This window comes from Micropterus dolomieu, linkage group LG23 (genome assembly GCF_021292245.1).
Source record: "Micropterus dolomieu isolate WLL.071019.BEF.003 ecotype Adirondacks linkage group LG23, ASM2129224v1, whole genome shotgun sequence".
In the NCBI taxonomy this organism is placed as follows: Eukaryota; Metazoa; Chordata; class Actinopteri; order Centrarchiformes; family Centrarchidae; genus Micropterus; species Micropterus dolomieu.
In genome coordinates, this window is record NC_060172.1 from 17572802 (window position 1) to 17598117 (window position 25316).

The window sequence follows — 25316 nt, forward strand, 5'->3', positions numbered from 1 at the left end:
ATACCTGTTGGACTATGCATGTGTGTGTGTAGAGTTCCTTCTTATACTGTAAACACAATAACTTTGCATGGGGACAGATGTCTAAGTGTATGCAAGTATTCTTCAGCGTGTGTGTGTGTGTGTGTGGCTACCACTCAGGGGCATATGGAGGAGAGGAAACAGGAAATACCAGATGTGCATCAGCCTGACCTCTCGGTAACTGGGGAGCAGGAGTGCAGTATGGGGGTACCTCCACTGCTGTCACATGATCCGTCTGCCATGAATGGCATGTCTGGTGCAATGTGAAAGATTGAGTTTGGATTTTCCAAAGAAAAATAAGATATTTTTCTTTTTCCGTGTAGCTATGTGCCACAAGCCTAAAGAATACTAAATGAAACCAATAGCTGCGATTATGAGGATTCACGCTATGAAGGGAGTGTTACAGATTTAAAGCTGCTGGGGAGAAACAACTGGGCGAGAGACTGTAAATTAAGGTCTACCACACACAAAACAAGCTGAATTGTTGAACAATCTAAGCAACATAAGTGGAAAAATGCTTGGGCAAACAATAGTCCTTCACAGAAATGCACATCACGTTTTTGTCTGTGGAAAGTGTGACCTGCCACAACACAATTTAGGCAGCTTGATGTCATTCTTAACACAGGATGATGAGATGGAAAAGTCATGCTGCATGTGTGGCTGAATCGGTTATTAGCCACATCAATATGTGATTCCGAGGCTGCGTTCGCTCTGTTTAGAGCAGATGAGTCGGCTGGCTGTGAGGCATGTTGGTTTTGGCAGACAGAATATATACAGTCTAACTATTCAGCAGTATTTTCCAGTTATGTAACAATTATCAGAACTAGAGGGAGAACAAACATAAAACCTCAGGATCCCGGAGAACCTAAAGAGCCTTTTAGTCTTGTTCCCCACCCTCTCCTCCTCCTACTCTTCCACATCTTCATCCTCCGCCTGTCTTCCTCTGGTTTTCTTTTTCTTGGACAACCCCCATCATCCTTTCTCCTCTCTCCCTTTTCCTTATTATTCTTTCACTCCCCTTGTGCTTCCTCTCCTTGCTTACATCCTCTTGCTCTCCTCCCTTTCCTTATCTTCTCCTTGCTACTCCTCTCCCCCTCTTCTCTCGCTCATTATTTGGGATCCCAAGTCAGCTCCTCCAGAACCCCAGCTTTTACCCCAAACCTCCCATTCTGTTTATCTATCATTCAGGCGGTGTGGCCCCTCCCCCTGCACAGACAGCCACACTCCCCCAAGACACAAAGAAATGTAATTGATAGAACAGGCAAAACTTCTCCTTTCCATAGTCCTGCACTCCCAATTCCCTCTTTTCACATTAATGTACAGTACCTCCAAGCTGCTATCTCCCAACCCAAAGACCTCTAATGGAACACACAGATCTCTTGATTTTATATTCCCCGTCTCCTAGGTCACAGCCTACTTTCTACCTCCTTGAGTCCTAGCCACTTGCCACATATCTTTACTGGCTCGGCAACATTCTCAACTTTTTACTTCCAAGCAGCTGAACTGTACCTTCCAGCTCCAGAGCCTCTCCATTTCAATTCAACCACTAATTCTGTTTGTTAGCAGCTGAATAGCTGTTCTTGATTTGATGTTCTCTGGCAGCCACTTAGCCTTTGGTATCTGGATTGATAATACACTTTAGGCACTTTTCCTTCACTCAAACAACATGTGACATGTATTTAACAAGACTAAGGGTTGGACTAAGGAATTGCTACAAAATAACTAGCATACGTCGGAAAGCAAAACTGTTTACGCACTGTCTTAGTTGAAGTAAGTGTGAAAAGCTAGTTGTCATAGAGAGGGAGAGATGCAATAGCCACTTAAATATAATGATAAAGGCGCACATTTTCAGACAAACTTTCCTGGAAGGCATACAGTGTTGCACTTGTTTGTAGGTAGATATATGTATGTAAATATGTATTTGAAGTATTTTTACATTTTTTGTGCAATAACTTGTCACTAAATGCAACAAATATAAATCCATCCATCCATCCATCCATCGTCAACCGCTTATCCTGCGTACAGGGTCGCGGGGGGCTGGAGCCAATCCCAGCTGGCATCGGGTGAAAGGCGAGGTACATCCTGGACAGGTCGCCAGTACAAATATAAATAAATGTGTTAAATCTAGTGACAATATGTGGCAATACATCTACAATATATAAAAAATAAGTACTGGAATATTCTTTATTTATTTATTTTATTATTTATTATTTATTTATTTCATTGTTGTATGTTATTTCTTATATTCCACAAAACATTAAAAATGCAGAACATTGCTAAATTTGCATCTATGGGAAATATGCTCCATTCTGTTTCTATATGAGAGTTTGTAGCTGTAAATAGTCTAACTGGTGTGGCTGTGCAGGAAGTGCAGTCTGAAAAGTATTTTATTTTAAGTGTCGTACTTTTCTCTGTGTCTGCTTAAGTAATTGTTTTTTCTTGATATTTTAGCTAAATAAGTAGGACTACCACTGGTCCTTCCTTTCCTTGTTGTTTTGGCTTAGTGGAGTACAGACTCGGCCATATCAAATACAGCAGGACACGTCAGTTGTTCATTTTTCCCGACCGCTGGTGTCTTATGTCACACACACACACACACACACACACGCTGAAGCAATTAGCTGCAGCCTTGTGGTTAAATAATGGAGTGTAGGCATTCCTGGTGATTTCTGTGGAGTGGAGGAAAAAGACGATGCTTTTATCCACTTCTTCTACAAGGTCCATATGTTTCATCTTTCATAGCATACATGAATGCCCTCCTTCCACACCCAGACTGTCAACAAATCTTCACCACAAATATCTGAACAGATTGGGGTCACTGTCGAACGGTTGAATCCAGAAGGAATAATACCCTGCCAGTTGAAGTCTACAGTTACTGAATCAACTGGAAGAGTTTGGACACTTTTAGATGCAGCTGCAAGCAAGTTGGTAACCTTACATTGGAGTTATAGTGTGTATATGCTAGTTGACCTTTATTAACCTTTATTTAACTGTTGAACAGTTTACTGGGCATGCTTTCCAGCCATGTCCTCATTCCTTCATGCTCATTTTCACTCATCTTCACACAGCTGTCCAGAGCAAACACAGACTCCTACTGTAATCCACTGATTAGCTCCAGTCGAACAACTTCAGATTTTTTAGATTGTGAAGTGGAAACTAACTGAGCATGTTGAGCGTTTGTAAAATCTCATTTGTATCTTCATTCACTTACTTTTCTGAAAAACAAGGTGTAAGTCATTCTCATTTACAAGAATTCCTGCAATGCATTCTTTAAACTGTCAAAAGGTGGAGAAAAAATGTATGAACAGCTGCTTCTGAATTTCAAGTTAGAAGTCACATGGAAAGTTTAAAACAAACATGTCTGCTGAAAGAAACTGCAGTAACCAAGCTCTCTGTCTGTCCAAAAACATTTTTTAGCTTTGGAGAAAGGAAAAAAAAAAGTAAGGCTCAGGTGACACCAACGCATGAGCATCTGGGTTGCACTGGAGTTTGCTGCACATAAAGAATCACACATGTCTAAACAAACCTCAGACAAGCTGGAACTCTGTTGAAAATCACCAGAAAACTGTTAAGGTTCAAGAAACTGCTGAGAGGCAGAAAGAGAGATGGAGAGAGGACCGGGAGAGGATAATTCCTGACAGATTATTCCTTTACCAGATGATAGACTCAGCTTTTCCATAGACACGGCCATGCACATGCACACAGACGCACACAGACATCATATACTTCTTTGTAGTGTCTTTCATGATACAGTGATATTTCTCCAGAGACGGAGCCATTTGAGTATGTGTGTATGTTAGTGTGTGTGTAATGGCAAATGCATTAACAGTGTGGAGAAAGGATGACGACTCCACAAGAAAGGGAACGGGACACAAAGGCTTGACAGAGCTACAGAGACAGACATGCGTCTGATGTGCAGGACCTTTGAGGTAACCCACCCGATGTCTGACTTCTCTCTGCACCATTTCCTCCTATTCTCTTAGGTCTTCTAACCTATTAAAACCCACATCCCTTGTGTGACCTGTTGACAAAAAAACAGCTACTCTGAAAAAAGTTAAAACTGCCTGATTCTGCATCAGCAAAAGAAGGTAAATCATTCCCTAACCACAATGCTCAAATCATCTGCAGGCCAGTTATGTGCAGGGAAGTCGAATAACAGCTTGTCTTTCTTTGCTCTGTAGTCACCTCAGAAGGTGGCCACCAAATCGGTGGTTGTTAGATTTAAGCTCAGTGTAATCCTTCGGAAAAAAACATTGGGGAGGTAAATAGGTAATACAGTTGCTTCTTGCAAAAACTGTTGTCAAGCTTGATCCAGAGCAGCAAAGTCTCCCAAATCCCCAAACTCTCAGCAGACAGCTGCTGAAGACGTCTTGTACTGGAAAGATCCCAAGTATGACTGAGTTGAAATGTATGACAGCAAAGCAAAGAGGGAGCATGATGAGAAATCAGCTGTCTTTACTTGAATAAATAAAGCTTTTTAAAAAACCCTCCTTAATCCCTTTAAACCTAACCATATCCATCATTTCAAAGCACTTTAGCAGAAGAAAACCCCTGATTTATACCTGTACAATTTTACATGAGTAAGTTGTGGGACTTGCTGTAAAGGTATAAAGTGGGGGTTTTCTTCTGTTTATTGCTTTGAAATGACGATAAGTACGAAACTGCTGCTAACAGCCAGTTAGCTTAGTTTAGCATAAAGACAGGAAACGGGGGAACAGCTAACCTGGCTCTGTCCAAAATTTACAAAACCCCTCTTACTAGCACAAGCTTAAAGCTCACTAATTAACATGTATCTAATTTGTTTAATCTATAAAAAAAAACAATGCAGTTCACCATTTTATGGAGGGCTACATGCCGGACTCTTGACCAGGGCCAGTTGCTAGGCGGCTAGGGGAGACTCCAGGAAGTTACTGGCACAGTCATGAAACGTGTTACCAGATATAACACATTATTAGCGAGCTTTAGAGGTGCTGTAGACAGATTTATAAAATCTTTTGGGCAGAACCGGTTAGGGTTGCCACCTGTCCCGTATTAGCTGAGATGTCCCTTATAATAGGCCTAATCTATTTGTCCCATCCGTGACCTCTCTTGTCCCGTTTTTTGACTAGGCTATACGCTGATCTAACCACTGACTGATACAACAGCAACAGCAGCAGTGCTGATCACGACACTTGACAATGGTCACCGACAGCTGTCATCATCCAATCACAGCGCCCTCTCACGTGCCTCAGTAGGCCTATACGTTAAGTAATGTTAAATGCAGCTACTGTGGAAATTGACAAAATAGCGGCAAGTGATACCTCGCAGTGTATCCCACTGTCAAACATGGACTTCAGCACCGACAGTCTTGTTAAGCTAAACGGTGTTTTGGTTCATGAAGTTGTGAAGAAGATGCACTTGGTAAGAACGAAAGCTGAGATGATCACAATAGCCATGTTTCCATCTAATTGTCATGCGAATTTTAAGCGTACTTTAATGTCGCAAAAAAGAACAAAATAGGAAATGCAAAATATGTGTTTCCATCAGCTGGTTTGGAACGAATAAACCAGGCTTTGGCAAGCGTAGTTACATCAGCAGTTGACGTTACACATGGCTTTAATAACCAAGACCTATGGGTTCCAAACCAGAAACAAAACCAGTCACATGAACATGATGGCCTCTTCTTAGAGAAATGGAGAGGGGTCCTCAGGATGTTTCAAGCGGGCAAGTTGCTCCAGCCACGTTATGGAAATATGTTATGCCGAGTTTTGCATATTCCTGTAGAGAATTGCATGCACCTCCAAATAATGCTTTTAAACACTATAATATCCTTTGTGGTGTTTATCAATTGGGATAAATGATTCGAACTATATATTTTATGAACGTTTAGAGTCGTTAATATTTTATTACACTCAGTAGAAGTAGCATTCATTGAGATTCAGCAAAAATATGAGGTGATAAATTTGATCAGTGTGCAGTGCAAAGTATCTGAAAAGGACCTTTAAGAGGTGAATGTATAATTTGGCCGAACAGATGATGAAGGTCACCTGCCGAGATTTGCATCCACCTCTTTTCTCAGCACAAATGAGCGCTACCAGCCACGAGCACCATGAAATTCTCAGCAGGCATGCAGAACTCTGCACAACCGGGCAAGATGCCTACAGCAGAAACAGCTGATCAGTCGTTCAACTGATCAGTTCGCTATGTCAGAAGTTACTCGGGAAAAGTGTTTCCATCTCCCATTTAGCGCATTTACTCTTTTTCGACAAAGGCAAAAACCACCTCAAGAGAGCGTAAAAACCTTTTTGCGAAATTAAGGATTTTATTTAAAATTTTGCCATTTCCATCAACCAATGCGATACTTCAAAATGCGCAGTATTTTAGTATTTAGTATTGAAAATGCAAATGGTATTCATCAAGTTCTGATGAACTGCCTGAAAACACATGAACTGGAAATAAAACACATCCCAAGTTATATTCTTTTTAGTTTGTCATATGTAGGCTACACATAACCTAAAGTGCAAGAGCCACAGGTGTCTTGACAGATAGTAAAGGTAACAGGTAGTGGTTCAATTGAAGGACTGTGTTAAAGTTACCTGTGTTAAATAAACTATTATTAAACCTGCTATCAGATTAGCTATCATTATGACCAATTGCTTAAAACAATACACTGTATATTCACACAAACCCATACCCGCAGTGCTGCAGCAGGTCACTTTTTGTTCCTTATTTCATAGTGACAAAGTTGGCAACACTAGAACCAGGCTAGCTGTTTGCCCCTGTCTTCCAGTCTTTATGCTAAGTTAAGCTAACCTGCTCCTGGCTCCAGCTACATATTGACCGCATAGACATGAAGGTGGTATCGATCTATCGAACTCTAACTAAGAAAGCAAAAATGCGTACTTCCCAAAATGTTTTACAATTCCCTTAACCTGTAAGTCCTAGCCTACTATGTAAAAAATATAGCTGAAATGAAAATGTCTTTTCAGGACCAGAGTTTAAAAACATACCAGACAATAAACAGTGTATGGGTCCATCAAATTAAGCAAAACTAAATTACATTATGTAAAACTAATGTCTAGAGCTGTGTGCATCTACAGAGGTATATGTGATTTACTTGGTTTTGGTTGTAAACAAAGTTTTTTTAATTAGCTGATCAGTCTGTGTCATAAATCTCAGTCGTTTGACACAACCTTTCACCTCTAAGTCCTAAACCTTCACTATTTCCACTGACCCTGAAGCTCCTCTCTTCTTCTCTCCACATTCTGATTTTCCTTGGGGACACACTAGCGTTTCTCCCATCCTCCTCTTCCATATTTCCTCTTCCTTTCTTCTTTATTTTCTGTTCAGTTCATGTCTTTTCGCATTGCTCTTGTTGCTTCTGGCTCTAAATGTTTTTTCTCACAAGCCTGGCTTTCATAGCCTTATTTGTCCTAACAATGTGACTTTACATAGCTGTCTCTCTCCATCCTTGGTTCCTGTGTTTGTTGGCCCTCTGTGTCTGTGTTTCTCTCTCTCTTTCTCTCTGTCTGCATATCTGTCTTTCTCCATCACTGCTTTCCCTTTTCACTTAGTCGCTTTCACAGTTACACACACACACACACACACACACACACACACACACACACACACACACACACACACACAAGCCAGGCAAAGTTGTACTGGTGTTATGTTTCAATAAAGTAGGAAATACTTTCAACCATGCAGGAAATGTCTGCTAGAATCACTCTCTTCTCATGCACACACACACACACACACACACACACACACACACACACACACACACACACACACGTAAATGCTCACACACACTCTTTATATAAAAATACACTTTTATTGGAAAACCAAACCCTAAATGAAATCCAGAGTTTAAAAAAAAAAGTAATTTTAAGAGCAGGAGTATTTAAGGAAAAGGGAGAGAGTATAGTTTAGTCTAGCATACAGACGCTGGAGGGGGAGCCAGGCTGCAGACGGGAATGGCACCATAAAAGAACTGGTCTGTCAGCGGGAAGAGTAGCACCAGAAACAGTAGCATCCCGGTCAGATACGAGAAGAGCAGAGCTGGTCGTTGAGGGTGTTGCAGGGTGGAGCTGATGTCAGGCAGGCCCTGACTGTTACAGAATGAATGGCACAGAACTGGACCCACAACATGACCTATAGAAAGAGATTACAGATTTAATGAGGCGTGTGTTACCTGTAGGTGTTAGATCAATCAATGTGCTGTTCACTTCATCTCTCACCAGTTCTCATGAATATAAAGGCAGTAAAGGCACCAAACACAGTTGTGTACAAGAACTGCATCCCTGCAACAGAACAGCATAAAGATCAGTCTGATTAGAACTTTATTTCCACCGTGTCTATGTTGTAATCTTTCAATGATGATATAGATATAGATATAGATATAGATGTAGATATAGATATATGGTAAATTACTTTGGTGCACAAATACTGCAAAAGGAAAAGTTAATTCATGCAGTCGTGTGATTTACTAAAAGACTGGTTACAATCTAGACAGACATACTATGTGATCTAATAACCATATATCAATCCTAAAATGATAGTTACTGATAATCTAATGTCATTTGAATTTAATAGCTCATTACAATTTGGTTTATTTGAGGATAGTTTTGTAAGCCAACTCACCTGACACCAAGAAGATGACACTGAGATTGTCCTTGCTGAGGCGCCGTTGCTCTATCATATGGTGGAAATGGGCTAGAATGACACCATAAAGAAGCTATCATGGTGAAAACTTGCTAACATGTATTTAAGAACAAAAAGCTTTCATATATTTCAAAGTATACAAAGCAGTAAGTCACTAACTAGTGTATTTTATCATTCTGCCATTAAGAATAGCTTACAGGCAGGCAGGTAGGTTCAGGCCTGCGTTTGGGTGACAGAAGCTTAAAAGCAAAAACACAAGGCAAGACGGGAATATAGCAACCATGACAAACTGACAAAGGAACAAAGGATCTAGGCTGGTATTGTTGTCAGTGACAGATGAGTGAAGTGAGTCAAGTCAGCTTTATTTGTATAGCACATTTAATGCACTGAGGCAATTCAAATGATGGGAAAAGTCAATACATATAGACAGTAGCTGTGCTTAGTCTTAAATTTTTTTTGAAGACATATGGTGGACAGGTAGAGAATGGCAAGTCTGGGGAGTTTGAGACAAGAAAGTAGAAGCTAGAGACTGGGACAGAGAGCAATGCAAAGGGCTGGGGTCGAAAGTGCTTGGCTGCAGAGAGGGACTGAAGAGCAAAGTGTGACACATTCACTGTTATGATAATGTCAATGTAGTCCTAATGTTTAATGTAAAATAGTTAAAAGTTGATCACAAATATGAGACCGTGCCATACCAACACCGAAGAACAGCGGAGCCATGAAGATGGCAGCTGTGGGTCCAGTGCAGGGAACCAGCATGGGCAGCATGGCCCCTCTGAATACCAGCTCCTCTGTCACTGGTGCCACCACCTGGTTCCTGAGCCACACTGCATCTCCCACACACAACCTCCATGAATGAACATCTGGGAAAATAAAGACAAGCCTTTATGACGACATATGCATCAAATGCATGCAAGCAAACGTAAAACCCAAATGTTAACTCCTCACCCCCAATTCTAACGTTTATTATGACATTTAGTAGACACAAAGTTTAACTCACCTAGCACAGACTGCAGTTCTCCCGTGAAGCCTTCTGGGTTGTCCATTGCAGAATGAACCAGGGGACCAAGATAGAAAGCCTGATGTTTAGAATAAAATCAAATGTTTATAACATCCAGTGGAAGTATACATATATACATAAAAAAGATTAAAGAGGAGGATTCTACAGAGTATATTTTTTTAAATGTAGGCCTATGGTTTAAAGATTCTCATGGGATATCAAGGTATCAAAATGCAGAAGGTTGTAAAGCCACGCTGTACTGCACTGGGAATGGAATTTCAAGCTCTTAAATGTCAAACCTGCCTTAGTGCAGCATAAATAAGAGGAAAACGGGATCCACAGAGTTGTGTTTGTAACTACAAAAACTCGTTGTGGCATCTTCATTTCTTTTTCTTTAAGATTTAATCTAGGTTGAGACTCCCTGACGTACCATATTTATTAGTAGCGGCAGTATGGCTGCAGGAACCAGAGCTTCCAAACGAACTCCCATCAACTCCCACACAGACACATCAACCTGGAAGGGCAGAACAAAGCTTTACCAAGATAATTTAATTTACCTTAAAGTGATTAGAAAGTTAAGCCAATGTGACCGCAGGGTTAATCTCACAAAACACCTTAGTGAGGACTCTGCAGTTAACCTGGACGGTCAGGGTTCAGTTCCCTCTGTGAAAGAATCCTTGAATCCCTTTCATCCTGATGGCACTGACCTTTAACTTCCCTGTGGAAGGTTAATGAAACTGTTGCTTTCTCACCTGGAGATACTGAAGATACTGGTGCTATGGTTATATTATTTTAGTATAGATTGGGCTCATTCTGCTTGCTAATGTAATTCTTTCGTGGCAGTTATTACAAGCAAGCTCATTTGAGATATTTTCAGTTATTCCATGAATCTGTCCACAGATACCAGACAATAGCACTGTGTCCAGCAGGTTACAAGCTAACCTTCGAGTTACTCATTTGATATCTACCATATAGTAACCATATTAAACACTATTGGGCACGTAGTATGTGTTCTTAGAAATTTAGCCTGGCTGAATACAGATACAAATGTAATGGCATTTTAAAGGAGTGTGACTCTATATCTTCAGTATGTTCAATAGAGAAATACAACATTATAGTTCTTAACTGTGCTGCCAAATAGTACCAGTAAAGATTTAGACACACAACCCCCCGTGATCAAATAGAAGATGTAACAGAGACAGGCGGACTCTAGGACACATCTTATTCAATATATATATATTTTGTAATGAGTGATGTAATTCTCACTTCTGTTAGGTGGTGCCACAGGAATATTTTGAAATTAATATATGAATTTTGGTCATATGTTTATCTTTAATATGTTTATTCTCCCAATCAGAGATATAGGCAAAGGCATCCATTTTCTGTATATTTAAATGCTGGGTCCATTATAAGTTCATAATTTATTTATATGGAGGTGTATAGAGGACTATATAATGACTGAAATTATAATGTAAACTAGGAAATAAAATGTAATTCCACAATAGCATTATAATTTTCCACATATGTATCTGTTATTTGAGTACATATTCTAAGGGAATAGTGCAATAATCCAATTTGCATTGCGTGGGTGTTCTGTGACCACATTAAAATGAGAATGGAAAAGCTATTTGACATTTAATTTTAAAGTCATACCCTGCTGTATAGTAGACAATATCAGTACGCTCATCAAGGCTGGTCTTCAGTTATGATGTCACTTGTGTGAATATCTGAATTGTACATGTGGTTAGACCACTTGTGCCAGAAAGACAAGAAGGTGACTGGGGCCCACTGATTACTGTGCAAATCCATTGCATTTCATGAATTTACTGTTTGTCAGAGCACAAATGAGACACAAATTAGCTCAAGATAGTAAAATATTTTGAAATGTTTTTGTATGAGGACTAAGTAAGTGAAGGAAATTAAGATTTTAGATTTAAGTTCTGTGTCAAATGTGTTTTAATTTTTTCATTTGGTCATATAGTAACACCCATATGAGTATACAGAGATTAAAAAATTGTAAATTTTTACTCAAATAACACATATATGTGTGGAAAATTATAATGCTATGGTGGAAATACATTTTCATTTCCAAGTTTACATTACCAAAATAATATTGTCCCCAACTCACTTCCACATTTTGATGCTATATTTTCTAATTCAGGTATTATTTTGATGCCCAAATATGTAAAACTGGTTGAGAGTTTAAAAGCAGATGAATCTTGGTTATATTTTATTGTAGTAAACATTGGCCTATGTTTTGTCCATGTGTACTCACCCTGATATCAGCCCAGTGTATCCATGCCTTCACCACTGCAGGTGACAGTGCAGAGACTAGCAGCACACTGGCACAGCGACGCTTTATCAAACTAGGATGGTCCCTGCACACACACACATATATACATACAAGTGTTTACCAGTCCAGTCTAACAGAACCGTCACTGGTCTGCTGGTGAGTTGTATACCTGGGTAAGCTGCTTCTCCAGACGTACAAACTGCCAACGTACAGACAGGCGAGCAGAAGGCAGCTCAGCACACACACCCAACATTTTGTATGGGCGGGCGCCACCTGCATTAAAGAGTCATTTTCTGGTTCCAGCATGACAGAAGTGAGGATTTCAGACGTTCCTCAGGTGAGCTACAGCTACCACATCAGATGAGCTACAGCTACCACATCAGCACAGGTTCATCGTGCTTTGAATTGGTTCAGTTCTGTCTGTCATTTCAGATTAGTAGATCCCCATGAAGTGGAGATCTGCAGAGGGAAGCTGATTATCTCTAATACTCTACTGGGAGGACACATGCGCAAGTGTGCTTTTAAACACACACACACACACACACACACACAAACTGACATGGTCTGTAATTACTCTCTTCACAGATATAAGTGGACCTGCTGTAAATGACATCCTAACTAATACCATAGCTTACTTTGCGAGGCTCATAATGTTCAGCTTTGGTTGTGACTTTTTCAGAGAGGTGCTGATTCAGATGTGTGGTCTTTTTTGTGAGATTATCATTCTCTAACCTTTGAGCCATCCCTTTTGGGAGCAGCGAAGTTGGTTGGTAACACTGAGGGTAATGGCAGAGACAACATACTCGTTTACTGACTGACTATGACTATCAAATAAAAGAGGTACAGGTGTGAGAAATTAACTTGTCATCAGTGACTAAAACTTCTATCCTATGCGCTAGATACTCACTAGATATTCTTTGACACTACTTATTTAAAGAGCAATTATCTACACATTTTCTTGATTTGTCTCAGCAAATTATTTATCAGATTTTCCCATTTATGGAAAATCAAAGTCAGTAGAAAGCTCACATTTTTTTCCACTAATGTGACTTTTTGAATAAGATGTGCCTCTTCATGGTTTGATTTGATACAGTTTAACTAGATCACATAAAATAATATTTTTTTCCACTTATATTCTTTAATTTTTTACCAGTAAGTTCTGCCTGAGCTGGTAAACAACTAAAAAGCTGGTAAACAACTAAAAACTAGTTTTTGGTTAAGGAGTTGGTTCCAGTTATTAATATAAGGTTCAAAAAACATTTGTTTGTTGCAGAAATATTAGACTCTATAATATTTCACAGGTTCATGTCATGTCCAAAGCTAATTAGATACAAAATCTAAACATATAAGCAACCAACCAATATTTATTTTTCTTCAATATCTTTATTAATATCATTCACCATTCATCATATCTTCACCTCATAAATATAGACAGCAACATCAGGTATACAGTGTGTGACAGGTATACAGTAGCGATGTGAAGCAGAGTACCAATTTATCTGCACACCTTAAAAAGCATACAGTAGTCAGATGAACGCAGAAATTACATAACAGGTTCGGTTCTGTGAAGAAAAAGATCACAACCATACACATGGCATTAAGGCATTCAGGGTCTAACTTTTAAAAAAATCTTTCAGCTGGATGTTATACTTGAAACCACTTTGAGCATCCTTTGTGTGCACACAAGGTTTGATAACCTTAATATGAACAAAATGTTCCACATCAAATATCTAAAAAATGAAACAAATATAACATTGCATTAAGTGGAAATACTTTTAGGGATTATCAAAATGTGATGTTGGGGGTCATCATGTAGTTGAAAACATGTACCCTGAGTCCAGCTCATGACTTGTCGCATTTGTTGTTAATGTAACTTCTTGGCATGTTACATCAAAATATTTTTCAAATGTCTAAAACAGACAGACAAATACCGTAAACTATTTCCCATAAAAGGACATGGCACATTTGGCCATAATCTTTTTTGACAAGCTCTTGTCATGACAAGGGGGACCTATTCTTTGTATAAAAAAGAAGAGGAAAAGCCAGTGATGAAATACTGAACAAACTCAAGAATAAACACACAAACACAAAACATCATATGTGCAAGATGATGTACAACAATCTGATACATCATTTAAATAAATAAAAATATGTGAAGAGAATCAAAATAATACTATTACGTTAAGACAGACTGAAAATAATAAAAGGGATAAAGAAGGCAGAGTTTGTAGCCCATCAGGTTTCCCCAGAATTTGTATGAACAGTTCTCCGTAAAAATAAAGGCACTTAAAAAAAATGAAATACGGAGCATCAAAAATCCTGTTTTTATCTTGTGAAAAATTAGGAACAAGATTTAAAAAGACAATCATCTTTATGGACTTCAGAGGCTTAGTAGTAGTAATAATATGTTTTGTGTATGTCCTCTCTTCTCACTGTAGGACACACTTGTCTTTGTTGCTGTATTTTCTTCTCCTCATCTCTAGCCCGCGCTCCAGACGCTCATCCTCCTCCAGCGCCCTGCAAACACACACACACACACACACACACACACATTACAATATAGTGCATATGACATTAACTCTTGGCCATCTGTACCCAGAACTGTATCAACTAAATGCTTGCAAATAAGAGATAAAAATTATACATATCATATGTAACTAATTTTATTTTTATGATCTTTTTGCAGGTCAATATTACAAACATTATAAAGGCTTAATTTGAAACATGACAATCAAATAATATGAAATATGTAGTACATAATTATTTTTTTCCCCAATGCTTTCTCTTTTTTAAGAAATTTACTTTTTCCCTGTGAATTGTTTTGTCTTTTTCACACTATTTCAACTATACACCCACACTCACTCACCCTCTCTCCTTGGCATCTATGTCTCTGATGATCTCGTCCCGCTGGTTGACCAAAGACACCAGCTCCTGGAGGAGCAGCTGCTCCCTCTGCTGCTGAGTGGATGACTTCTGCCAGTCTGCAGGAAAAGCAGCAGAACCTTTACCTTTACTTGTCACACTCTGCCTGTCTGCCGTGCCATGTTTTTGCACTTTTGTGTTTAGTTAGTGTTATTTTGGTCTGTTGGGTTTTGGGGGTCTGTCTTGTCTGTCGTCTAGTGTCTGTTACCCCAGTGATCCCTCTGCATGTCTGTCTCTGTTTTCCCCTGCTCTCTCTCTCCCTGCCTGTGCCTCGTTAGCCTCATGTTTTTCACCTGTGTTGCTCCCGCCCTGCTCGTTAGTCCCTGTGTATATATACCTGGTGTTTCTGTCTTGTCCTGGTTGGGTCATTGTTTATTGTGACCCAGTGTTGAAGTTTGTTCTTGTGTCTCCAGCCTTACTCACTGTGTCTCCCTGTTACCCTGCTCAGTTTTGGATTCTGGTTTTCACCCTTTTGGATTTCTGTTGGACAGCCTTTGTTTTTGGACTCAGTCAATCAGCCACTGTGTTTGTAAGTGTGCTCGCCTTTTGTCATATTAAAACCCTTCACTGAACTGCACCTGCTAGCCTTCGTGTCCTGCGTTTGGGTCCTCCAACCTGCTCAACCCTGCCTTCACCACAAAACTGTGACATTACTAGCAAGAGATTTAAAGGTACAATTTGGCACTTTTTATGTGGATGTCCAATAAGTATTGATTGCAGTCAGAAGCAAAAAAATTCTCAGTGCATGCTATACAGACTGAAAAAACTGACTTCACAAAGTAGTTCATCCTGCACCATCATTTGATGGGACAGTGATGTAGTTAGTGGTACAGAAGAACTACAAGCTACTTCTGCAGCTTGAATTTCTTACATTGGCCTCTGTGTAGCCGGGGGGTGCCGGGTGAGAGCTCTAGATGCTGCTCTGACTCAGACATTCAGCCGTATTTATGCGAGCCAGGGAAGAAATGCAGCAGAGGGAGACTGAGGCTGTCAGCTAGTGTTGACTTTGCTGCTGGTATGTGTCTGTTGCTGCTGTATGTAGATGTACTTGATAGACACACCCTGATAACTATATGGCTATGTGAGAGAAATTTGTATCGGTTTTATTATGGCATGTTTAGTCTCACATTGTTTAATGTTTACATTTGTACTGTCTTATTATGAGCTTGTCAGTCATTTTAAAATCACTTTCAATGCACTAACATGTATGAAATGTGCTACACAAATTGATTTGAATTGACTGAGTGGAATATTGTACTTTTTACTCATGTACATTTAGTTCACACAAACAAATATGGTGCATTTTTATAGATGAAACTACACAACAAAATGTGAAATGGTTTATATTAGCTCCATCTAGACTAGTTAAAACATTAAAATGCAAGTATTTTACACTGGTATTGCTACTTTTACTTAAATGATTACTGAATAATTGCTCCACTGATGGTTACTAACCTTCTATAGCCATCATGACCCGAAGTTCTCTGTTCAGAAGCTCAAATCGCCTCTCCAGATCCTGCTCCTGTTGCCTGTAGGTACAATCAATAATTAGACAAATAAAAAGGTGTCACATACTGTATGTGTATGTACATGTGTCTGTTTGTGTGTGTGAAAGTTACAGTAGTTCCAGGTTGTCCTGTCTGCGTATTAGGGCGTTCTTCTTGTTCACCAGAGTGAACCACTCCTGGATCAATCTCTCCTCCTCATCACGGTCACTTCCTGTTTAAACAGAAGGGCAGTTTGTAAATGACTGTTTGGATTACAGGAGGAAAAACCACACCATGAAATACAGGGGGACTCATGGGGTCTTGAACACCTTAGTTAACACCTGAGACCTTTGAACCTTGACTCACCTGTTTCCATGAGGCTTCGCAGTCGTCTCTCCACCACAGCGGCTCTGCTGTCGATGTGTTTCTGCTCAGTCTCCAACGCTGCCAGCTCACTCACCACATACTGACTGGTGTCCTGCAGACACTGACCACAAGCCCCGTCACACACAAATACACACACAATCCACATGGACAAACAGCCACAAAGAGGGGGAAAGGCGATGAAAAGAGTCGGGGGAAACAAGAAGAGGGTCAAAAGATTAGAGAGACCAAAAGGATGAAAAATACAAGCTGTGAATGTTCACAATCCTAGAAATGCTTTCTTTGTAATGAATGAAACAACTTGTGTACAAGGTAAAAGCAAATATGATTCAGTCCTTGCAGCCATCAGGTCATGTTAATGAGAGTGAGTCACAGATAAAGGGAAAGAAGAGAAAGTTACGTGAGGAACACACAACTGACCATTGTTTCCTCTTGTTTGGGAGGCTGGGTCTCGGCTGCACTCTGCAACTCTGCACAGATGGACACACACGGCACAAATCAAAGTGGAAAAGAAAATGAAGAGAAATAGTTAAATAATTATAAAAGTTTTATTTATAAGATAATTGTCTCTGAAAGAAGCTTCAGGTACCCACCTGTATTATTAGTGATTTCTGTTGCAGATGTAGTCATTGTGTCTTCATCCTGGACAAGACAAAACTTAAACTTTAGAAAAATGACATTACAGTTTAAACATGAAAGTCAGTTACAGTTTAAAAAAGTGTTACCTGAGCCAGTCCAGATTTGACTGGTTTGTTAATCGATCTTGGGGGTGGGACTGGGGTTATTGACTCGTCCACTAAAAACAGATAACAACTATCAGAAGTTGGATTTAACCTCATGAACCTCATTATTCCTCACAATTTCCAGAGTAATCTTACTTTAAGTCTAAAGGAGTAAACAAGATTAATAAGGCATTATGTATCAAGCATTTAATGAGCTTCATCAGGACTCTGTGGGTGTGGTGTGAAGAGCAAACAATCCGGCAGTCTCATTTTGATTCAGTTGTTTTTTGCTCAGTCTTGATTTCTGCACTTACAGAAATCTCTCATCTGAAATAATAAAAACTATTCTAACTTTGACGTAAAATGTGTTCATGTAGAACCCCATCACTCATAATAAGAAGCTGATTAAGAAAATGTGTTTTCAGGCCCTTTCAGAAGCTTTGACATTAGAGCAACACAATTTCTCATACTGAGAGAAATATTTATATCCCAAATGCCATGTTTACGGCTGCACTATTCCATCAAATGGAAAACTCTTTTTGTGCATCACTCTGTACACATTTCCATCAAATTCAACACGACATACAGTATTTTTGGGAACCTTAGGAAACCGACTAGAATCTTAATTGAGGTGGTGCTGTAAATTTGATTTAAAGATTTGTTTATCCTCGCTTGTTGTCTCCTTAACTCAGACTGTGCTACTTCACATTCCTGAGTTCCCTGGAGACATGCTAATGTTTCCTCTTTTCTGTTTTTCTGACTGGATTCTTTTTTGCTCCACATCATTATTTGTCTCTTTATTTCATGGACTCCAGCATGAGTTACTCTATGTATAAAGGTTGAATACAGACTGGAATCCATGATGAGTACAAAATGGGCTGTGATGAAGCCCATATGGTTGAGGTGGCTAAAATTTGCCTTCAAAACAGATAGGATGAATCACAGTAAAAATAACCATAAGATGTACAAGGATTTAAAAATTAGTATAAGCATTAGAAAGTGGAATGTTTAACAGAGGCTGACACCTTTAACCAGTCGTTTGGTCCTGGGTGGCGGAACGACCAACGTGCTGCTTCCTCCTTCCTCTAGGGTCACCCCTTCGTTAAGTCTAGCCATGCAGAAAGCGGCAGCGTCGACATTAGTAGGACCGGGACCAGAGAGGGCGAGGCCATAGCTGGACTGGCTGCTGTTGTGCTCTATCTGCAGCACGCTCAGCTCCTGGTTGGTGAAGTGTGAGCGGATCTGGCTGAGGTAGGTCATGACTATGAGCCTATCGGGGACAGATAGAAGAACCATGTCGGACGGCTCCAACAGACGAGAGATTCCCAGCGCTTCGAAACCGTCATATGCCTGAAGTTGTTAGAAAAAAAAGACATCAGTGAAGAAACAAACTGTATGTCAAACAAGGTTAATTTTAGCCTCCACTTGACAGGCAGAGTCTTTACCTACCTCAATTAGATAAGACATTTGGGTAAATTAATTCACTATGGTCTTAAAATTTTAATAAACAACATCATTAGAAGAGGACATGAGCCCCATCCTTACCTTCTTGTTGTTAAGCTTGATGTCATGCGAGTCCAGCTTGTCAAAATCTCTAATGGGACAAAAGCAGTGAAGAATATATTGAGAACATACCTACACGTTTACAACATTTAAATTAATGTATGGTTGAAACTATCAATTCTTTTAATTAGCCCTTAGTAGTAGCTAGTACAAAATTGCTTGCATGCCGTACATTTTGTCTGGGTGGAAGTGATGTAGGATGGCACAGAACGCCAGGCCATTTCTCCAGGATGTGCTGAAGTTGGTGACCTTCACTCCCTGGTACCCTTTGGTGATGTCCTGACACCACTGGAGCAACGACTGGCTGGAGTTCACCAGGTCCTAGTAAACGAGGAGTTGGAGAATATGGGAAGAGGAGGGAGCTGAGATCTGTGATTTAAAAAGCATGTCAGAATTGAAGTGCAAATCAATATATTGTATATTTACCTCAGCTGCATCATCCTTCCCATCAGCCTCTTCTCTGACCGCTGGAATGGGATCAGGGGACTTAAAGTCAGAAGTTTCTTCTTCTGGTAATGTAGGAAGTCGAGATGTCTTCATCTCACAGTGGTGGGGAGAAGCAATGTGTATGTCAGTGTGTTTATCATTGGTGTTTGGGCTGGGGGTGCCTTCAAGCTGTGATGATGGTTTCTTCCCTCCACCATCAGGGAGGTCAGCTGGTTGGCCTTTAAGCCTAAGAGGAGACAGGACGTGAAAAATAGAAAAGATGAGTGATGAAAAAGAAAGTGATACTTTTTTCAGTGGAAGAAAGGAGATCATCAAAGCAGTCTGGTATCAGCATCGCCACACGTGATTCGTATGTGTGAGCAAGAAACATGAAAGCTTCAGCAGATTGCAGCACTGAGTTGATGTTAGAGGATGTAATTGGAAACACAGCATTCATGACAATGGGAATCTATATTTCAGGGTAGTTGCCTCAGCACAGGTGTATGTTGTTTGGCCAATGTTTAATCAATTCAGAACAAAGCAGATTTTCTGTTGTTCTACATGGCAGCAGTTAGTGAAACTACATGGCACCCGCCATTTACTCAAGTGGCAACACACACACACATATTGAGCCAGAGCAGTTTTAAGTCTTTTGGGGCGAGTCCCAAGTCAAATCTCGAATAAGCCAAGACAAGCCAAAGTTAGGTCTCAAAAGATGACAGAGCATTTGAACATTTTGCTTCCTGAGCTGTTTGCTAGTGTTTCTACCCTTTGTAGCAGCATGGCTCTATGGTCTTTCTGGTGGTCAGTACACCACCACATCCAGACTGAAATGATGAAAATAAAAAGATCAGTGGCCAAGTGGATGAATCCTACTGACTTTAGTGATCCCCTGACTTTTCATCTAGCGCCATTTCCCTTTAATTTGTCCAGCATCTGATCAAATATCTGCAACAACATCCCCATCCTCAGCTGTACCTTCTTTTTAGTGCTAATTAGCAAATATTAGCATGCCAACAGGCTAAGGTAAGATGGTGAACTTGGTAAACATTAATGCCTGCAAAACATTGGTATGTCAGCATAGTCATTTAGCATTTTAGCATGCTGACATTAGCATTTAGCTCAAAAGCACAACCGTGCCTACTGTAAGTAAAGCCTGACAGCGCCGCTAGCATGGCTGTAGACTCGTAGCCTCATTTGCATATGTAGCTGACACCAAGTCTGTTGAATAAATAGGCCTAATACTTAACTATTCTTACTGTGTGGCTACTATATCTGCTTATTGTTGTCCAATTTATTTGTATATTTCAAGATTTTCAGAATTTTATACTTGAATATTTTTGCAAGTGAGACTTAAGTCCATGTCTCAAGTCCCAAGTCAACAGCTCTGCATATCACACATACCCAAACAAATACAGGTCTTGAGATGCATGCCATTTTACAGAGCAGCACAGGTTGACAGCCCATGCTGACTTACACATCGCCCTCCTCTCCTTCTTGATTTTGCCTCAACTCATTGGCCAAGGGCTCTTCTGCCTCAGCTAGTGATATTTCCTGCAGGTTATCACAGCAAGAAATAATCAAGTGCTGACTGTGATCAACAAGCTCTGTGGTGTCACAGTCAATATCATGGGGGTCGGGGATGAGGAGCTTCATTTTGCGAGGGCAAGAGACAGGTAATGTGTCACCTGTCATCAGATGAATTTTAGCCAATAAGAACCTCTCCTCCTCTTGGAGCTGTTGGTCTTTCTTGAGCTGGTTGCAATCAGGGGTGTGTGTCTGTGCGTGAAGGCTGTTCATTTTTGGACTGTCACTCTTTTTGGTGTGTGTGTCCTTGTTTAAACCGGAGCGCCACATGTCTTCATCTCTCATTTCAATACTGTTGTGTAAATCTGTAGTCATTTTGGCCATTTTTGTGTCATCGTTTATCTTATTGATGTTCTTGTCAGTGTGTATGTTCGTGTGTTTGGCGTCAGAGTGTATGCTAGCTTGGTTTGTGCTTGAAGGGAATGGCCAAGGCACCACTGATGACTGAGCAAGCTCTCCCTCCTCATTGGCTGCTACCTCCAGGGTGTGACCAGTTTTTGTGACATCATCATCATCTCTCTGTGCTTTCATTGACTGTTTTTGTTCCCCACTATATTGTGGAGAAGGTTTGGCCCTGGTTGTCTGACTGATTTCTTCCACTTGATTAAACCCTGAAGGAGGTTTAGGATGAGTACGATCAACCAGACTGGTTTGAGAGGGTTCAGGTTTATTTGGCTGACTGGCAGCAGAGCCCTGGTAAAATGTTTGTCCACTGAAAGGGAGTGAGGAGGGCTTCTGGGTATCAGCAGAGGAATCGTGGCCTGAGCTGAAGACAGAAAAGGAGATTTCAGAGCTGAACCTAAAGGCTTAAGTGCTTTTAAAAAGAACTGACCGGCAACAGATCCAACCGCCATTTGCTTGTCATGCTCCATTCCTGTCTGGTAACATACCACCATTCATCTCACACAGCCAGAGCACCATCTTGTTAATCTCAGAAAGGTCTGAAAAAACTTCCAAGCATAAAAGTTCTTTAGGAAGGACCCAGTCAGTTGTCAGCATTCTTTAAACCAAATCAATTTAGAGAAAATGAGTGTAGAGCAACTCTCTGTGGTTTTACCAAAACTTCGCTAATCTCATGGCTGTCTCAAAAGCTTTCCAAAGGTTTTGACATCCCCATTGTTTGGACAAGATTTTCCCCAGGTCTGGCTATGTGAGACCACACCAAACTGGCCACACTTGAGGCATAAAAATATGTACTGAAATGCAATATACAATGACCAAACCAAGCCATTCATCCATGCTCACATGCTACTTGAGTACTGAAAATAGCCTTGCAATATTCCTTGATTTCAGCCGTGTAGACAGTGACAGACATGAACAGAAACATACAGAAGATGCAGATAAATCCATTGCACAGCTTCCCCTTTTTCAGGCTTGCTGCACTACACTGTGTACACTACAGTGTAGTGCAGCAAGCACAGTTCAGTTCTCCAGATACACAGACTATGACAGCAGTACAAGACAGACTCAGTTTGTGGGGGGGTTTAGGCACTATAGGTTTCCCTAGACAGGTTCCCTTATGCAGCTGTGCTTTATATCCACTCATAATAGTATTTTGAAAAATTCATCACAATGCTATAAATCAGGGGTTTTCAAAGTCTGACACTGGACCTCCCTTCAGAAATGATCAAGTCCCTCTCAAACCCATAATGCTTTGGGGGATGTTAACAGGAAGTATAATATTTAGACTGGAATTATTTGTTTACATTTTGGCAAATTGGCTCCATTAAAAGCATGCCAAATTAGACATTAGCAGCTCCTGTTTGCAGTTTACCCAGAAATACACAGACAGATCACTCGATTACTTTGATACTGAAGAAACGTGACGATTCTCAGGCAAGTTCTGCCTTATAAGGAGCGTCCCTTTTTAAAGCAGATTTATGGACATGTATTTGTGATGGATATCAGAGAAAAGAAAAAACTGAATCTAAAAATATGTGTATACTCAGATTTGACTGAGTTATGAAGGGGTGACTGTGGCTTAGGAAGTGCAGTGGGTTGTGTATTGATCACAGGGTTTGATCCCCACCTCCTCCTTTTGTCCTTGGGCAAAACACTGAACCAAATGGTTCCGATGCTCCAGATGGTTAGTCAGCACACTGTGTGGTATGCTACCTGTGGATGAGTGTGTGACTGGGTGAATGAATGGCAAGAACCTTGTAACGCTTTGAAGTGCTCTATAAATGTAGCCATTTACCATTTATGACTCAGATGAGTGAGATAACTAATGGGCAACCATTGCCTCCATGAGCTGTGTGTCACAGCCACTGCTAGATCTCCAAAGGCTGACCATGTTGATAAGCAGGACAAATCTCCCTCCAGCCCCAACCCAACTCTCCCCTGTTTGGAAAAATCTGTTATAAGTCATAACCAAGACAAGATGTAAATAGGAAATTCCAGTTTGCTTCCCAAACAACATGGTAATGATGTTGTTTGGGGGGAGACATATGGTACATGAATCACATTCAAACACACAACTCGTTCTTGAGAAAGCCCAGTAAATGAAGGATAGCAATGCTTAGTAATTACTATTTCCCTGCAGATAGTGAGTCAGTCAAGCCTTGGTTATTGGAGGAAGCATCCATAAAAAACACCCAGGCACAGTCCTTTGATCCACAACAGGCAACAAGCAGATCTCTCTCATATAGCCAACTCTTTCCCGGTTACTCACCTCTCTCTCCCTGCTGCTATTTACCTTGCTCACAACTCTTACTCACCCTGCTTCCCCTTCCATGTACAGCTCAGCCAGCCAGATGGAGCCAAGATCTTCTTGTCCTCTCTCATACTCCACCTCCTCATCCTCCTCCTCTCTCAGCCACACTGGGATGCCACCAGAATTCAGGTTGGAATTGCCTTTTTTAAGTGATCTCAGAGGGGGATTATCCAGGGTTTTCTTAACGCCAATAACAGAGGCCTCGGGTTTGACTGATCTGGAGTTGGGCCTGTTTGTTGATGTGGCTGCAGGGACGGAATCTGCCGGCCTGGTCGAAATCAGTTTGACTTTAGTTTTAGGGTCAATCGTTTTCACTGCTTTTGGATCAGTCTTGCTTTGTGGCTGCTCTTCATCAGCCTGTAGCCTTTCATCATATGCAATATCATCCAGTTCTGCTTCCCTCAGAGGAGGCCAGGCATTTGATTGGTTGTTCACTTCCTGTTTGCTTTGCTGTGATGTAGAGCCCCATATGATCTCTTGTTTCTGTTGTGGTCTCTCTCCTTCGCAATCCTCTTCCCTTTGCCTCACCCTGCCCTCTTCTGCCTTTCTCTTCTTCTCCCTTTCCATTTGCCTCTTTCTGTCCACCTCCTTCTCTCTCTCCACCTTTAGCTTGTTCTCCAGCTCTTCCCTTTCTTTTTCCACCGTCTTTCTCTCCACCTCCTTCTCTTTCTCCACCTTTTGCTTGTTCTCTAGCTCTTCTCTTTCTTTTTCCAACCTCTTCCTCTCCACCTCCTCCACCTTTTGCTTGTTCTCCAGCTCTTCCCTTTCTTTTTCCATCCTCTTTCTCTTCACCTCCTTTTCTCTCTCCACCTTTTGCTTGTTCTTCAGCTCATCCCTTTCTTTTTCCAACCTCTTCCTCTCCACCTCCCTTTCTCTCTCCTCCCTTTGCCTGTTCTCCAGCTCTTCTCTTTCTTTTTCCAACCTCTTCCTCTCCACCTCCTCCACCTTTTGCTTGTTCTCCAGCTCTTCCCTTTCTTTTTCCATCCTCTTTCTCTTCACCTCCTTTTCTCTCTCCACCTTTTGCTTGTTCTTCAGCTCATCCCTTTCTTTTTCCAACCTCTTCCTCTCCACCTCCCTTTCTCTCTCCTCCCTTTGCCTGTTCTCCAGCTCTTCTCTTTCTTTTTCCAACCTCTTCCTCTCCACCTCCTCCACCTTTTGCTTGTTCTCCAGCTCTTCCCTTTCTTTTTCCATCCTCTTTCTCTTCACCTCCTTTTCTCTCTCCACCTTTTGCTTGTTCTTCAGCTCATCCCTTTCTTTTTCCAACCTCTTCCTCTCCACCTCCCTTTCTCTCTCCTCCCTTTGCCTGTTCTCCAGCTCTTCTCTTTCTTTTTCCAACCTCTTCCTCTCCACCTCCTCCACCTTTTGCTTGTTCTCCAGCTCTTCCCTTTCTTTTTCCATCCTCTTTCTCTTCACCTCCTTTTCTCTCTCCACCTTTTGCTTGTTCTTCAGCTCATCCCTTTCTTTTTCCAACCTCTTCCTCTCCACCTCCCTTTCTCTCTCCTCCCTTTGCCTGTTCTCCAGCTCTTCTCTTTCTTTTTCCAACCTCTTCCTCTCC

General features: G+C 40.8%; 2 protein-coding genes across 4 annotated transcripts in view; both read right to left on the minus strand.

The window, feature by feature from the left end:
- Positions 1 to 7877: 7877 nt before the first annotated feature.
- Positions 7878 to 12518, minus strand: LOC123963593 (CAAX prenyl protease 2-like). Its single transcript, XM_046040542.1, has 8 exons — positions 12127 to 12518; positions 11940 to 12042; positions 10095 to 10178; positions 9665 to 9743; positions 9360 to 9527; positions 8644 to 8715; positions 8241 to 8303; positions 7878 to 8154 (listed from the first exon to the last, which is right to left on the minus strand). The coding sequence occupies exons 1-8, from the start codon at positions 12261 to 12263 to the stop codon at positions 7934 to 7936; spliced, it is 927 nt and encodes a 308-aa protein (XP_045896498.1). The 5' UTR covers positions 12264 to 12518; the 3' UTR covers positions 7878 to 7933.
- Positions 12519 to 13320: 802 nt separating this feature from the next.
- The window catches only part of LOC123963733 (EH domain-binding protein 1-like), a 36047-nt gene continuing 24051 nt past the window's right edge, over positions 13321 to 25316 (minus strand). For 2 of the 3 annotated variants that reach the window (XM_046040765.1, XM_046040763.1), the window contains 12 exons: positions 19462 to 19708; positions 19208 to 19356; positions 19018 to 19066; positions 18498 to 18822; positions 17476 to 17546; positions 17344 to 17392; positions 17171 to 17220; positions 16733 to 16853; positions 16499 to 16598; positions 16335 to 16408; positions 14824 to 14938; positions 13321 to 14474 (listed from right to left, as the gene is read on the minus strand). In XM_046040765.1, the coding sequence (XP_045896721.1) occupies positions 14387 to 14474; positions 14824 to 14938; positions 16335 to 16408; positions 16499 to 16598; positions 16733 to 16853; positions 17171 to 17220; positions 17344 to 17392; positions 17476 to 17546; positions 18498 to 18822; positions 19018 to 19066; positions 19208 to 19356; positions 19462 to 19708 (1438 nt within the window). In that variant the 3' untranslated portion in view covers positions 13321 to 14386. The remainder of the gene's footprint in view (positions 14475 to 14823; positions 14939 to 16334; positions 16409 to 16498; positions 16599 to 16732; positions 16854 to 17170; positions 17221 to 17343; positions 17393 to 17475; positions 17547 to 18497; positions 18823 to 19017; positions 19067 to 19207; positions 19357 to 19461; positions 19709 to 25316) is intronic. The other variant, XM_046040764.1, reaches the window with a different exon arrangement.